This window comes from Corylus avellana, chromosome 3, assembly GCF_965113065.1.
Source record: "Corylus avellana chromosome 3, dhCorAvel1.hap1.2, whole genome shotgun sequence".
Taxonomy (NCBI): Eukaryota; Viridiplantae; Streptophyta; class Magnoliopsida; order Fagales; family Betulaceae; genus Corylus; species Corylus avellana.
The window spans coordinates 9993669-10008260 of NC_142492.1; the positions used below are offsets into that span (position 1 = coordinate 9993669).

At 34.6% G+C, this 14592-nt stretch overlaps 1 protein-coding gene across 2 annotated transcripts; it reads left to right on the forward strand.

Annotated features, from left to right (window-relative positions):
• The first annotated feature begins 3052 nt into the window (after positions 1 to 3052).
• LOC132175346 (GPI transamidase subunit PIG-U) lies at positions 3053 to 11898 on the forward strand. 2 transcript variants are annotated; one of them, XM_059587259.2, is made up of 14 exons: positions 3053 to 3298; positions 3397 to 3444; positions 3524 to 3584; positions 3888 to 3920; positions 4698 to 4822; positions 5577 to 5711; positions 8336 to 8412; positions 8537 to 8790; positions 9558 to 9614; positions 9709 to 9877; positions 10718 to 10775; positions 10856 to 10941; positions 11028 to 11084; positions 11509 to 11898. In XM_059587259.2, exons 1-14 carry the CDS (start codon positions 3136 to 3138, stop codon positions 11602 to 11604), a joined length of 1419 nt encoding a protein of 472 aa, XP_059443242.2. In that variant the 5' UTR covers positions 3053 to 3135; the 3' UTR covers positions 11605 to 11898. The 2 variants fall into 2 exon arrangements, with proteins under 2 accessions (XP_059443242.2, XP_059443243.2); XM_059587260.2 differs by having other exon boundaries at positions 3257 to 3298; positions 4718 to 4822.
• The last annotated feature ends 2694 nt before the right edge of the window (positions 11899 to 14592 follow it).

Below are 14592 nucleotides of genomic sequence, written 5' to 3' on the forward strand. Positions count from 1 at the left end.
GATTCCATCATTTCATATTTTCATTAATAAGCTCACTAACTTTGGCATCCGGGTTAAGCAACCAAGGAGAAGATAAAATCCGAAAAGAAGGTTGTTAAGGAAACCACCTATCTTTCCAAATCCGAGCCGAAGATCCATTACCCACACGCCATACCAAACCCTCTTTAACAATGTCACAAGAGCTATGAATACTCCTCCAAGCAAAAGAAGAACGATGTCCCACTCGTGCCTCAAGGATTGATCCTCCCGGATAATACTTAGCCTCCATAATTCTTACAAGTAAGCTTTTAGGTTGATACAATAGATGCCAAAATTGTTTTGCCAAGAGTGCTTTATTGAAACTATAAAATTCACGAAACTGTAGATTTTGATTTTTCCATTCACCCCCACCTCATCCAATGTATCTTCGAATCATTTTTTTGGTGTCCCCACCAAAATCTTTGCATTTGTGAGTTAATCTCCGAACACAACGTCTTCAGAAGAAGAAAAACGCTCATGCTATATGTTGGTATCGCCTGGATCACTGCTTTGATCAAAATTTCCTTCCCCGCTTGGGAAAGGAATTTTAACTTCAAATCCTGCAACCTTTTTCACACCCTATCAATAATACTCCTAAAAGCTACAATCTATGATTTCCCCACCAAGGCTAGAAGACCCAAATACATGTCATATCTTTGGATAGCTTGGATTCCAGATCTCTCCAACAAATCAACTCTGTCCCCTTGGGTCGTATTTTTACTGAAGAAAATGGAAGTTTTATTATTATTAAGTCTCTGCCCCGAAGCTGCCTCATACATCCGTAAAATATTTGTCAAACACTCCCATTTAGCAAGATTAGACAGACAAAAGAGTAAGCTATTGTCCACGAAAAAAAGATGGCTTATACGCGGGCCCTTTTTTGAAGTAGGGACCCCCGTCAAGCTACCTTCTTCCGTGGCTTTGCTCAACAATGTACTTAACCATTCCGCACAGATAAGAAACAAATGAGTAGTGATTCACTGCACGCGGCGTGCGTAGCACGCCCGTGCAGCAAATTTTTTTTTTTTTTTTTTCTTTAAAAAAATTTTTTTTTGGCACGCCGCGTGCTCTTTATCATTACACAGAAACAAATAGGGGGAGATAGGATCCCCTTGCCTCAATCCCCTCTCCGGCTTTATGAGCCCACAAGTTTGGCCATGTAAAATAGTGCCAAGTGTTTGTAAACATTTAAAACGTTAGTCTAAGTTAGAAAACTACTATTAATGACCTTAAAAATTTAATGTTCGTTTTAAATGTTTATAGACACTTAACACTATTTTAACTGGGTTGTAGGATATTTTCTCAAGCCTGGTTTGGCAAAAATTTCTTTCCATCTTATATTGTAAGCCTTAATTTGTAATAATTACCAAGTATACTTATCCAAATAGGTAAGAGAAATTTTAGCACATTAATATTTATTATTTTTAATATAGTAATACTAAAATGGTAAATAGTAAGTTGCCAACATAATAAAGTTTTAACTATTTCATTTTTTAAAATTATAATATAATATATAGAATGATAAATATCATTTTTTCCACAAATTGTTAATGCGTTTTGGGTTATTTTTTGCTTTTGGTTTTAAAATTTTTTTGGACATGACATAAATGTGAAAATTATTTTTATATTTTCATGAATGTTTAGTGTTTTTGAACCGCTTCGAAGATGTCTCGTAGTGCTAACTTTAGAGCACACAAAATTGTAAAATGGGTCACTTCCAATCGATTTTTTGAAAACATTCCTACCGCTTTTTTTTTTTTTTTTTTTTTTTTTTTTTTTTTTTTTTTCATTAGGATTAATACGACCTATGTGAACAAATTTTTTTTTCTTCTTTCGATTCTCTCTTTTTTTAGAGAGACCCTTCTTTCTAAGAGTATGAGCTTTTCCCTCCTTCCTCATCTTCTTCTTTTCCAATCGTATTGTTTTCCTTCCTCTCCCTTTGTTTTTTTGGTATATTTTTCCCTTCTCCAGCAACGTCGGCCCCTCCTCGCTCCTCCACCAATGGCGGGCCACATCGCATCTCCCCACCATAGAACTATTGACCTCGACCTCCCCTCCATCCACATGTCCTCCCTCGCCTTTCTTGGCGGTACTAGTGTTTTTTTTTTTTTTTCTTCATAAATGGTTTTTTCAAAGCTCAATATGTCATATTTCACTAGTCTTGTCCATCAACGCGCATCACCACCATCTTCCTCGGCCATTCTACTTTCTGTCGACCCCCTCCGTACCCACACCTAATTCCCACATGCCGACACATGAGCTTCACTTGCTGACTTGTGGCTTGCACTCACCATCCGCACGCCGTTCTCCTCCATCGTTGATGCTGTTGTTGGGTTTGTTGTTGTGTTGTGCTTCTGTTATTTGCTTTGTTATTCTATATTTATGTTGTATTATTTGTGTTTTGTGAGTTTTAGTCTCATTGTGCCAATGTAGTTTGATATTGTAGTGGAGACTTGTGTAATCAGAGTTTTTTCTCCTTTTCATCGGCTGGATTTTGAAAATGCCTTTCTCGTTTCAGTTTCCTTTTGCAGTTGTTACTGTTTCTAAGTGGGGGTTTGGAGAGGGTTGGGGGACCTTTCGAGGTTCGTACGCCTTTGGCTTTAGCTACCACTTTTAAATTTTGCAACCCTAACAAAGAGGAACATGTCATTTTTTGGCTAATTTTTTATTATTTGGTTGTATTTTTTGTATTGTAATTTTATTTTGGGTTTGTTTTTGGAGAGTCTCATTTTTTCTTGCTTAGAAAGAAAAAGACCTATATAATTTCTTTGTCTCCATTTTTCCCATTTTAATTAAAAGAATAATGCTACACACACTTTCTCACTTTTTTACCCTATTTTCCTTTTCCTATAAGTTTAAAACTATCATTATATTTTAATTTAATAATAATTTATTGAATTAATCCATTATAAATGTTTTTAAAATCCACCAAAAAATTAAGTGCGAAGAGGTAGAAGTGTGTGTATCGTAGTTGGAATTAGAAATAAAATTCCGAATTAGAAGAGGTAAAGTCACGCCTTAGTCTCTCTAGACGACGACGTTTTGTAGCTAAGCTAAAGCTAGATCCCCTGAAACTCGAAATTCAGCTCTGGTCCGAGATAAACACACTGCGAAAAAATGGAGGCTAAAGAGCAGAGCAGGAAGAAGAAGAAGCAGCCATGGTTTTGGCATTGGGTGATAGCCTCAGCCATTTTCAGACTCATCCTTATATACTTTCCCAAAAACCTCAACCTCGCTTCTCGCCCTGAAGTCTCCACGCCTCTCACCAGCCTTCGCCGCCGTACTCTCTCTCTCGCTCGCTCTCTCTCGCACACCGTTAATTCCATTCTTAGATCTTTGGCTTAATCCAATTCGTTTTTCTGTTTGCTGATTTTGCAGTGGCCGAGGGTTACTGGTTGAAACAGTCATCAATGTCTCCCTACGCAGGTCCATTGCTTTTCCTCTTTTCGTTAGTTTGAAATTATGTGAAATTTTGAATATAATTTTGTGTGTTTTTGTGGTACAGGATCTATGTACCATGGCTCTCCATTGCTACTGTCGCTTCTCGGGCCACTCACAGTCCAAAGGTACCACAAATCAGCCTAAACTACAGTCCAATCATAGCAAAATGAACCTATGTGGTTTGTTATGCTTCATTTCAAATCCGGTTCAACTTCGAATTAGAGTTATGAATTTAAGGTGAAATTATATAAAGCTAGATGCTATGAATTCGACAGAGCTTAATCTGATCTAGGCAAACGTTTATCTGCGCTGCCAAACAGAGTCTTAGATAATTTTGAACTCTGGTGCTTTAGTTGAATAGAATGTGTAGAGGCAATCGGTTTTTATTGGTGTGGTAAATTTATTGAACTATTTATCGGATGGTGCAGAATCGAAGGGCTACCTGATCATCTTCTATGCAGGTAACATGCATCTCTTGTCTCTTTTTCCTATTATTATTATTATTATTATTTTTTTTCAGATGGTTGTTTGTGTCGTAGGCTTTAAATCGTAATAATCCAATGTTTAGTGATAATTTCGCACATTTGGAACAAATATATTATTTGTTACATTTTTGTGCACTTGGGTATTAGATCGATACTTCGGGCATGCTTTGATAGTGTCATATCATAATGTGACACAATTTTCTTTTTATACATGCTCTCTCTGGTAGCACCACTTTGTCAACATTTTTTCATTTTTGTTGGTAAGTAAGCTTAAGAATGAAAAAACATTGATAAACGCATTTTCATTTTGATAATAGGATTTTTGGGTTTGGTGCTCTTGTTTTGCTTGTTGGTGTTTTGTGTTGTGTTTGTGTCATTTTCGAAGAAGAACCATTTGAACATGTTCAGTTGCAAGACTACAACATTTGTTGGGTGGCTTGCCTGTCAAGTTGTCAGGCCACAACATCTCTGACGTTTCTCTTGGTGTTTTTGTATTTTTAACCATGTTAGTGACAGTATGGTAATTCTATTATGATTGTTAATACGAACTTGTGCTTTCATATTCATACTCGAAATTGGTGAAACAAAAGTTCACTTCTATTTTGTGTGTTTGACAGCTCAAAATCTTGTGTGTTTGTTTGTTTCATCTCCTTTTTCCAAGAGACTTGGATGTTACTCATTTTTCTTGTTCCTTATTTAACTTATATTGCATATTTGGTGAGGCAGTAAATATCAACACACTCTTGGATACAGTTTGGTTTTTGTGATTGCAGATATTATCAATGCCATGCTCATTCGTGGTAGTGGCCAGAAACTTCAGATGACATATAGTCAGAGTTTGAAACTTCTAGGCCTTTTTAAATTACCGGAAAAGTCAGGTAATTATATAGTCAAAGAGGATACTTCTTTTAGGCTCTGGTGTGATTAGGATTTTCCAGGAAAGTTATAATTTATTTTTAGATAATGAGAGTGTTGGTACAAGAAAAATGCTAGAGAATAATGAACAATTGAATCAAGCTTTTGAACTTGCAGACTGTAGGACAGCCAAAAAAAAAGAAAAAAAAGGAACGCGTTCTTAGATTTAGCGTGTAGCTGATTTGTTGATGGTGATGGAAGATTAAAAAGATTTATGCATTTGATAGATAAAATATTCACCCTATTAAGCCATAAATAAGTTTGAACAGTGTTGATGGTTTAGACGTGTACTGGTGTACACACAGAAAAATTACCTCTGGGGCTGTTGCATTGGCAATATGACTCTTGGATCAGCTGAGATGGTACTGGAATATTCAAGCTAGCAAAGTATTTTGGGTAGGCTATTGTGAATTTTGATCGTGGCAGTGTTTATGCCACTAAATTCCCCTCCCTTTGAGATCTCTTTTAAATGGTAGGAGGGCAGAGGAAAAGAAAGAAAATTTGGAATCTTTACAGGCAGATGGATTGACTGTTGGAAGTGACTGTTATAAGAGTCCAAGTCCATGTTCCCCACCCCTTCCCTTCAAAATAGACCTATTCACATATGGTACTTCTACGAGAAACTTGTGTTTTGATCAATCTATATAACCATCATTCTGATTACCCCCTATTCATCTTTCACAAGCTGATAAACCACTGTGTTCGTGTTGTTTGTAGAGATCATTCCTTCTGGAGATATTGCTGCTCTTGTGTACTTATGGAATCCTTTCACGATAGTCGCATGTGTGGGTTTGTCCACATCCCCAGTTGAAAACCTGGCCATCATTTTGTGCCTTTTTGGAGCATGTAAAGGTAAGCTGCTAACAGTTGTTGTATTGCACTTAAGTTTTCATTGTCTGCTTGGGTTTCTGAGATTAACTTAGTAATTTTTGCTTTCAAGTTTGTTTATGAGAACCATAATTTCCTCAAATAATCATACTAGTGACCTTCGTCCTCCACACCACGACCCTCCAAACCACAAACCAAAAAAAAAGAAAAGAGGAAAAAAATTAAAAAAGCTAGGAGGTGTCAAGGCGGTTACGGTTAGCTAGCGATTATTGGCAATAACCGCTAACCGTAACTGCCTTAACGGTTAGTTGATTTCACTAACCGCAACTGCTAACTGTCGGTTAGCGGTTAGTGAAATAGATAACCGTCCGCTAACTGCTTTTTCAAAATTGAGCATTTTTTTTTTGGGGCCTTTTTTTTTACCCCTTTTTTTTTTTTTTTTTTTTTTTTTTTTGTATTTTTAGTGTCTTCTTGGGCCCAATTGCTATAAAAAGAGCCCATATTGAAAAATCAAAAATATTAAATGATACAAATAAAACATTAAAACTTCATCAATCCTCTCATTTGGTCTTCTAACAAATCTTGTGGACATCAAAAGAAGAAAAGTTATAAACTTAAACATAATAATATTAAGGCACAAGCATGTACACATATCAAAACGTGCTTAATATAATTGTATTGTAATTAAAATACTATGACAATTCAAAAAATGATAACCTTCGTTACTAACAATGCTTTAATTAAATTGTAGTTATAAGTAATATATTGTTTAATTCAATTGAATCAATTGTGATTATCATTGTACATGAATCATATGATTAACTTGTAGACTTATGACTTATGAGTTATGTCATATTATATTGTATTATTTATTATTATATAATCATATGATTTAATGATCAAGTCATCATGTGATATAATCATATCAATTATAATGATAATATATAAATTATTAAAATTATAATGATAATACATTAATACTTAAATTGTATTTATATGTAACACATTGGTCATTGTTTAATCTAATGTCAATTACTTAATTTGATATTATACGAATCATATCATCATTGTACATTAATAATATGATTCACTTGAAGTCTTGAATAAAGTATTTGAATTGTCATTGAATCATATAATTAAGTATTGATATTATACATTTATATTATTCATATGCATATGTAGACTTATATAGACTTATAACATATATAGACTTATACTTATAAAAAAAAACATATATAGACTTATAAGTTTATAACGTACATTGGAAATAAGTCTCTAGATATTTAATTGTTGTATTAGTATGAATTGGTATACTTATGAGTTATGTCATATTATATATGTATAATTTGTTATTATATAATCAAATGATTTAATGATCAATTGATCATGTGATATAATCATATAAATTATAGTGATAATATATTAATACTCAAATAGTGATTTAATTATTTTTAAAAAAAATTGTGATTTAATGATCAAGTGATTATATGATATAATCATATAAATTACTTATCAAAAAAAAAAAAAATGATATAATCATATAAATTATAGTGATAATATATTAATACTCAAAATTTTGATTTAATTATTTTTTAAAAAAATTGTGATTTAATAATCAAGTGATTATGTTATATGTATAAATATTTTTATAATTATAATTATAAAAATATATTATATAAAAAGGTGGTTAGCAGTAACGGTTAGTAAACCCAATAACCGCTAACTGCTAACCGCTAAGCGGTTATAGCTGTTAGGCGGTTAGCGATTAATACGGTTAAGCGGTTATAGCGGTTAGCGGTTAGCGGGCGGTTTTCAACCGCCTGCATTGACACCCCTAAAAAAAGCGAAAGACTAATATTCTAATTTTCTCTCATGTTTGTATTCTCTTCATTTTTTTCTGATAAGTATGTTTGTATCCTCTTCATAGTTGCTGATATATTTTGATTTAAGGCTTGTGTTGAACTCGAAACATTTTGAGTTTGGTCTTTGCATAACTTTTTCCAAAACTTCTTTTGATGTTTGTCTGGCATATTTGTGAATAATTGCTAATTCTTGGAGGCTGGCTTGCTGAAGTTGGGTCGCGTAGCAATCAACATTCAACTGGTTGAAGTTTCATTCGCTTAAATCACATAGATACTCAAATGATAGACATGTCCTACACATGAGGCCAGGGCCTAGGAACTGTTTCTGCGACATAGTTATAAAAATATTTTAATCTTATTATAAAAAACGTGTCTCTACTGCCTAGTAGTGCAACAATGAATGCCTATAAAGATGGAAAAATGCACACACATATGCATTGGATCACAATCATCTTATGACTATATGGAGTTCTCAACTGTCTCTAGTGTTGTTGTAATCCTAACTGAGGCAATGATCAATTGATTCCTTGAGACAAAGTCGAGGTCCCATATCATGTGGCGATTATACCATGCAAGAACATCCAAATCACATGAACTAAGTGCATTTTTTTGTGATAATATTAATTTCTGATTACCCTTTCATCAAACTACTTCTCCATGATATATATTGTTTTCCTGGTGGGATTATTAGTAATTGACATAGAGATGGATGAAGATGTATTTGAGGCTTGCTTATTTTTGTAGCTTTTTTCTTGCTTTTAAATATGTTTTTCTGATGGAATGCAGGACTAGCTCCCTTGGCTGCTTTTGGATGGGTCATGGCAACACATCTGTCCCTGTACCCTGTAATTCTGATTATTCCGGTATGCCTTTCTTTGCCCTATTGTGTTGATGGAAATGGTAATCCTTTATAAAAACACACGCACAAGTTCTTTAGATTTACAATAGATATGTATATTTGGGTGTTTATCATCATTTTTGTTCCAGGTGATTCTTTTATTAGGATATGGTCCAGATACTCCTCCTAGGAAATTGTTCATGCAACAAAGATACATTGAAGTTGGAGATAATCCTTCCGAAGATAGAGAGGCCTCGATGGATCGACCAGAAGTACTACATGTTTTCTCCTGGAGACCAATCATACATTTCTTATTCTGGACTTCTTTGTGGTCCATCTATGTGTTAGTTCTATGTGGAGTATCTGTTAAACAGTATGGTGGTCTCTGGGAGTTGTTTAAAAGGTATCTGTTGATATAATAAAAATATGCACTAGTGCTCTGCATTGTGATATTGCAGTACTTGCAGCTAGTTCAGAATTGTATCTCTATGATTTGTTTGTCTGTGTTTATAGAAGATGCACAAAATAGGAAAATAGGATATATAGATGTCACTTGAGGAGTGTGACTTGTTTGCTGGGTCAAGGAACGAATAGTAGGCTGATTGCTAGAGTGGCTGGCTAATCTGAGGATAATAACAAGTCAAGCACTTAACTTGGCTGATCCAGATATCTCATACGTGTTTGGTTAATGAAGATATCTCAAAAAATTTCTGGTGTATAAGAATACGAGTAGTTTGAATAAACTTAGTAAAGATCATACAATGTTGAGGCTATAGCTACCGCATGTAAAAGTAAAATCATGCACAAGGGGTCCTTATATTTTATGTTGTTCTAAAATTGAAGCCCAAAGTTTGGTGGATAACTCACAGAATAACAGGAGGATTTTGCTACCACAAAGTTAAGTTCTTCTTTATAGATTGGGGTTTTATTTACTACTTTGATATCCCAAACAATCTATATGGTTGTATTTCCTAAACAAATCTTGTGCTTGAGATTTGAGATTGAGTGTCCCACCAATATATGTTCTTCTCTAATGGACCTTATTTCATGCATATAGACAATATATGTACCATAACTTTTGTTCTTAAGCTGGATTACTTGCTTTAAAAAATGTTACTATATGGTCTAATAAGCTATCTTAATTTTTCCTATGCATGGATGGTTTTGCAGAACTTACGGCTTCATGCTCACTGTGCAAGATCTGTCTCCTAATATTGGTGTCTTATGGTGAGCCAAAAAATAACTCTACTGTAATGTAGCAAAATCCTGCGTTTTTAAGTTGTTGGACTTATATGGTCGTCTGTCTGATGTTGTACTGCAGGTATTTCTTTGCGGAAGTTTTTGATTTTTTCAGAAATTTCTTTCTGATAGTTTTCCATGGGAATATTCTGTTTATGATACTGCCATTAGCCATACGGCTGAAACACCGCCCCTACTTTCTGGCTTTTGTGTACATTGCAATCTCTTCAATGCTCAAGTCTTATCCTTCTGTAAGTTCCGTTTTATTTGATTTAAGTTTGATTTTTACTGGGATTAGGGGTTTTCTTGTGCAGTTTGATCAAAAGATATTGCAAAGTTGTCCTTTTATTTTTATTGCACACTTAACAAAAAATGAGGTCAGTTTATAATCTTAGGTATGGTAAATGATTATTACTTGTATATTACTAGCTAAATACTGAAACACTTGAAAAGAACACCAAGGCCTGTTGGCCAGCAGAGCTCCTTCACAATTTGGAAAGATAGTTTTACCATCATTTGGAATCTGTTGCATGTATGAGTTCCTTTAAATTAGGTTAAGAATTTGAAATTAGGAGGGAAGACTCTGGCCTAGAAATTTGAAAAGAGAAGTTTGACTGTCAGTTGAAATTGATTTAGTCAATGAGATTGTAACTTTTTGGGTATGTTATGAACTTATGCATGTACTCCTGAAATATCATATTTTTGTTGTTATTTGAAAATTTTCATACGTGCGCTATAGGTTCATAAATTATCTCTTAGGAAAGACTCCTCACTAATAGGATTCATTTCCTCCCTTGTTATCTACTTCTACTCATATCTTCATGGTATCTTGATACAAACTCTGAAAAAAAAGCTACTTAAAAAAATTATAAGATAGACCTGCAAGCTTCCAAAAAGGTTCGCAGAGAGATTTCAATTTTTCTTATCTTAATTCTCTGGTCGTGTCGATTTGACAATTGACCTTAGCCTCCAGAACTGATACTTAATTGGGTTTCTTTTTTGACATTTTTATTATTCACGTTTCTGAATTTATGTTATGTTAAGAAGCTAATTGGTTCTTCCCTGGCTTTTTATGTTTGAATTTCAATTAGGTTGGAGATTCAGCTCTATACTTGGGTTTGTTGGGGTTGTTTGTTAACGAACTTGCAGGCAAGTTAGCAGGTTCTCTTTTGTTACTGACTTATTTAGACTCGGTTTGATATCTAAACTTTGTCTTCCATGACATGCAGATATGCAATTCTCTTTCTTCCTGTTCTGTGGTTACATTGGGGTTTCTCTTCTTAGCCCTGTGATGCACAACCTATGGATATGGAGGGTATGGCTCTTTGAAGCTGATCTCAATGGTCAGATGCGTAAAGATGTTTCTTTTCTAGATGTTGACTTATTTAATTAAACTTGCAGGGTACTGGCAATGCAAACTTCTATTTTGCAACTGCAATGGCTTATGCTTGTTTGCAGGTTTGTTTATTTATAGTCAAATTATACACTTTCCTTGATGTGAATTTGATAGTATCAGATGATTCAGAACTGCAGTTGCTAAGGGAGGAAAAAGCTGACATATAGTCTTTGTCATAACAATCATTTATAGTGGAGCTCTAGTGCCATTTCTCCCCTTACCCAATTTCCTTTGTATTGCGTAGAAAAAAAAAAAAAAAACAGCTTTTTCCTTTTAATTTTTCAAGCAAGGTTAATAGGTCTATTACCAGCTGACTCTGGATTAAAAGAAACCTAATGTAATAATCCCTTATACTGAAATATCTGCTCAAAATATGAAATTTCAATAAAATATCAAATGATTCCCAAGAAATTATCAGCTGTTATATCCTTTGAAAACATTGGATTAACCTTCGCTAATAATCGAGTGTTCTGGAGTTCTCTGCAGATTATTTTGGTGGTTGAGAGTGTAAGTGCCATGCTCAATCATGACCGAAAGCTGAGAAAGCTATCTCTTCCAGAGCTTCAAGCTGGCAAAACTTAAGTATTTGTTGCAACTGTATGCATATTTCTGATCACTGACACTGAGGCTTGGAGCATTAGAGTCACACCAGCCTCAGAAATTGCAGTGCCTTCCATTTGTTCAACCTTTGCATAGGCGCAATTTCAAAGCAGGTATAAACATTCTCTTGAAATTCTTTTTACCCAAGTTTCTGGATATGTAGAACTACTGCAATGAAGTAACAATGCCTCATAGTATTTTTCCAGTGTAAATCAGTACAGTTTTGTTTTGTTTTGTTTATATAAGAGAAGCAGATAGTTAATGCACCTTCAATCTTACTGGGCTTTACTTATGGATGGTTATGTTGTTCGATTCTCGTTCAAATGAAGCCGATGTGGGTCAATGATAAGTCTCGAATCTTTGAATTTGTAGAAGACAATGCCCTGAAAGAATGCTATTTCTTCTATTTAGGTTTACTATTGACAATTTTTTTCCCCGAACAAATAATACAGCAAAGTGAATAAGAAAGAAACTAAACAGAAGGAAAAGAAAATTAAACAAGCTAGGGGTAGTGTTGTCAATTTTTGACAAGATCCACGAACCTAAATTAGTGGATTATAGTTGACGAGTTTAATCCGTTTAATTAAATAGGTTGTGTTATGGTTGCCTTATATAATCTTGTACATATGCTATGACTTGATTCAAACACCCTTACATGCGATATTTTAAGTCTGATAATTTTTTACATGACCTGCAAACTTGACACGAACCCAATACAAAATTTGCGAGTTAGTGGTGAGAGTTTTAACCCGCTTAATTAAATGAGTTGAATTAGAGTTTATTTATATAGTCTTTTACTCATACTTAGATCCAATGTACAACTAAAAATTACAACCTCTAGTTAAGAGGATTAGTATCACTAACAGGGACAGACACCCCGAAAAGAAGGGACAATGAAAATGCTTTTAACTTTAATGAGTTTGATCAATAGAGAGCCGACTCTTCTGGCTGTGTTTCTTAATAGTGCCACACAAATTGCATGGTCAAACAAGCATGCCCGATCACGTGGGTCGAGCAATGTTTTTTGACCACCTTGTGAATTGTGGTTCTTTGTGATGCATGGTCAAACTAGCATGTCCGATCACGTGGGTCGAGCAATGTTTTTTGACCACCTTGTAAATTGTGGTTCTTTGTGATGCTATATATATATATATATATATTGGCTTTTGTTTTTACTTTAGGTTTATATTTGCTTTTAAGTTTATATTGTTTGTTTATTTCAGAGCCCTTTGTTAGTCGTTGACTCGTTATAGCCCTCTACCTCTCTGTCTCCTCTCGATTTCTCCCTTTCTCCCTCTCTCTTAATCTCTTAGCTTTTGCGTTAAAGAGAATGAAAGAAGAAATAATAAGGATAAGAAAGAATGAATGAGATGGTGAAGACGCGTTAAGCAACAGGGGAAAATAAAAATAAAAATGGAGAAGATGAAAACCATGGGCGCGGAACAGGGGGTAGAGAGAAAAGAAAAAGAAGAAGAAAAGAGGAGGAAGTGGGGAGCAAAAATAAGCCTAAAATACAAAATCATTTAAAAAACAGTTATCTAGTCCGGATAACTGGGTGCAAATCGGAACCAGCCAGTTATTGTATAACCGGTTAACCAAGAACCGGTTACCCGGTTCCGGTTTTTCAAAATTAATAACCCCTGGTTTCGGTTCCCAGTTTTGGCCAATAACCTGGAACCGGGATCGGATTGACACTCCTAGTAACATTTATGATGAATTGAACCTCGTAAATTCTCTTTCAAAAAAGCAAAGTTAAAAATTCATTGGTAAGGTATTATTGGTGGTCAAGACTCAAAATGGTTGTCCCATTGGGTTTTTGACCCTTTTAACCTACGAAATGGCTATTCTTAGAATAGGTTATTAGTGTCATGTGCCCTTTAGTGCGACCAAGAGAACAATACTTTGGGAATTATAATTGAATTTGATTGTTTAACAAGGCAGGCTTTTGTATATATATATATATATATATATATATGAATGGGGAGGGTATCAGGTGGGTCATGTTTCCGAGGCCCAAGAATTTATGGTGGTCCTATGTCATGGATGACCACATCTGTAGCTTGCTTTGCTCAATACCTTTCTTTGTTTATTCACAACGTGTTATGATTGATACCACCTTCTTTGTTATGATTGACATTGTGGTGAGCTTTACAGAAAGATCAAATTGGGATGATGAGGTTCAATAGTACTTAAGCTTTGGAGATGAGAGGTTTTAATTGCAATGGGGGGCTTCTCTATCCAATCAGAAGTTTTTTGGATGAATCTCAACAGATAGCAGCTGTTGTAAAGAAAGTTTCGTGAATCATCACCACATCGAAGTTGATTTTGAGAAAATTTTCTGGAGGAGGCAGGCAACCATTTCTCAATCCTAGGAATTGAGCTCCAAGCCATGAGATGTTGTTCTTTATGTTGTCTTTTGGCTTGTTGTATTAGCTGAATTGCGTTGGGGAGATCAGATGCTGCGTGGATTACATTGTTTCTCTGAAGCGATATGAGATCCAAGACAATGGTGAAAACAAAATTCAACTAAATATCAAGGAGAAAGAAGAAAGAAAAAAGATTAAAGAATGGATTTGCCCTAATAATAAGTTTTGAAATGCCAACCAAATGATTCCTTAAGATGAACCTGTTTAATATGTTACTCAATTGAGTCATCAGTTTGCATGAGCAAACGTGGTCTTCAGTAACATCGACATAGTCCAAGTCTCAACCCCTACGTTTAAAAGTAGAAATTAGGGTTGGAAGAAAGTGTGTACTGATAAATTGGACTTTTTTTAAAATAAAAAAATAATTAAAAAAATTGGATTTTGTTGATACAGTAAAGGTTGAAAAAAAAGAACTAATAATTAAAGAAGTACACCGGAGGTCCGGCTGAATCACATATGATGCTTTAAGTTAGAACGTGTAAGAAAGAAAGATAAACTGACAAAGTAAGGGTGTGTATGACTATGTACCGAATAGAGGGTCTTA

Excerpts from the sequence above, each read along its gene's own strand:
- LOC132175346 (XM_059587259.2), top strand. The coding sequence starts at position 3,136 with ATGGAGGCTAAAGAGCAGAGCAGGAAGAAGAAGAAGCAGCCATGGTTT. Across the intron at positions 10,942-11,027 it reads ACAACCTATGGATATGGAGG|GGTACTGGCAATGCAAACTT; the intron begins GTATGGCTCTTT and ends TTAAACTTGCAG. Across the intron at positions 11,085-11,508 it reads TGGCTTATGCTTGTTTGCAG|ATTATTTTGGTGGTTGAGAG; the intron begins GTTTGTTTATTT and ends AGTTCTCTGCAG.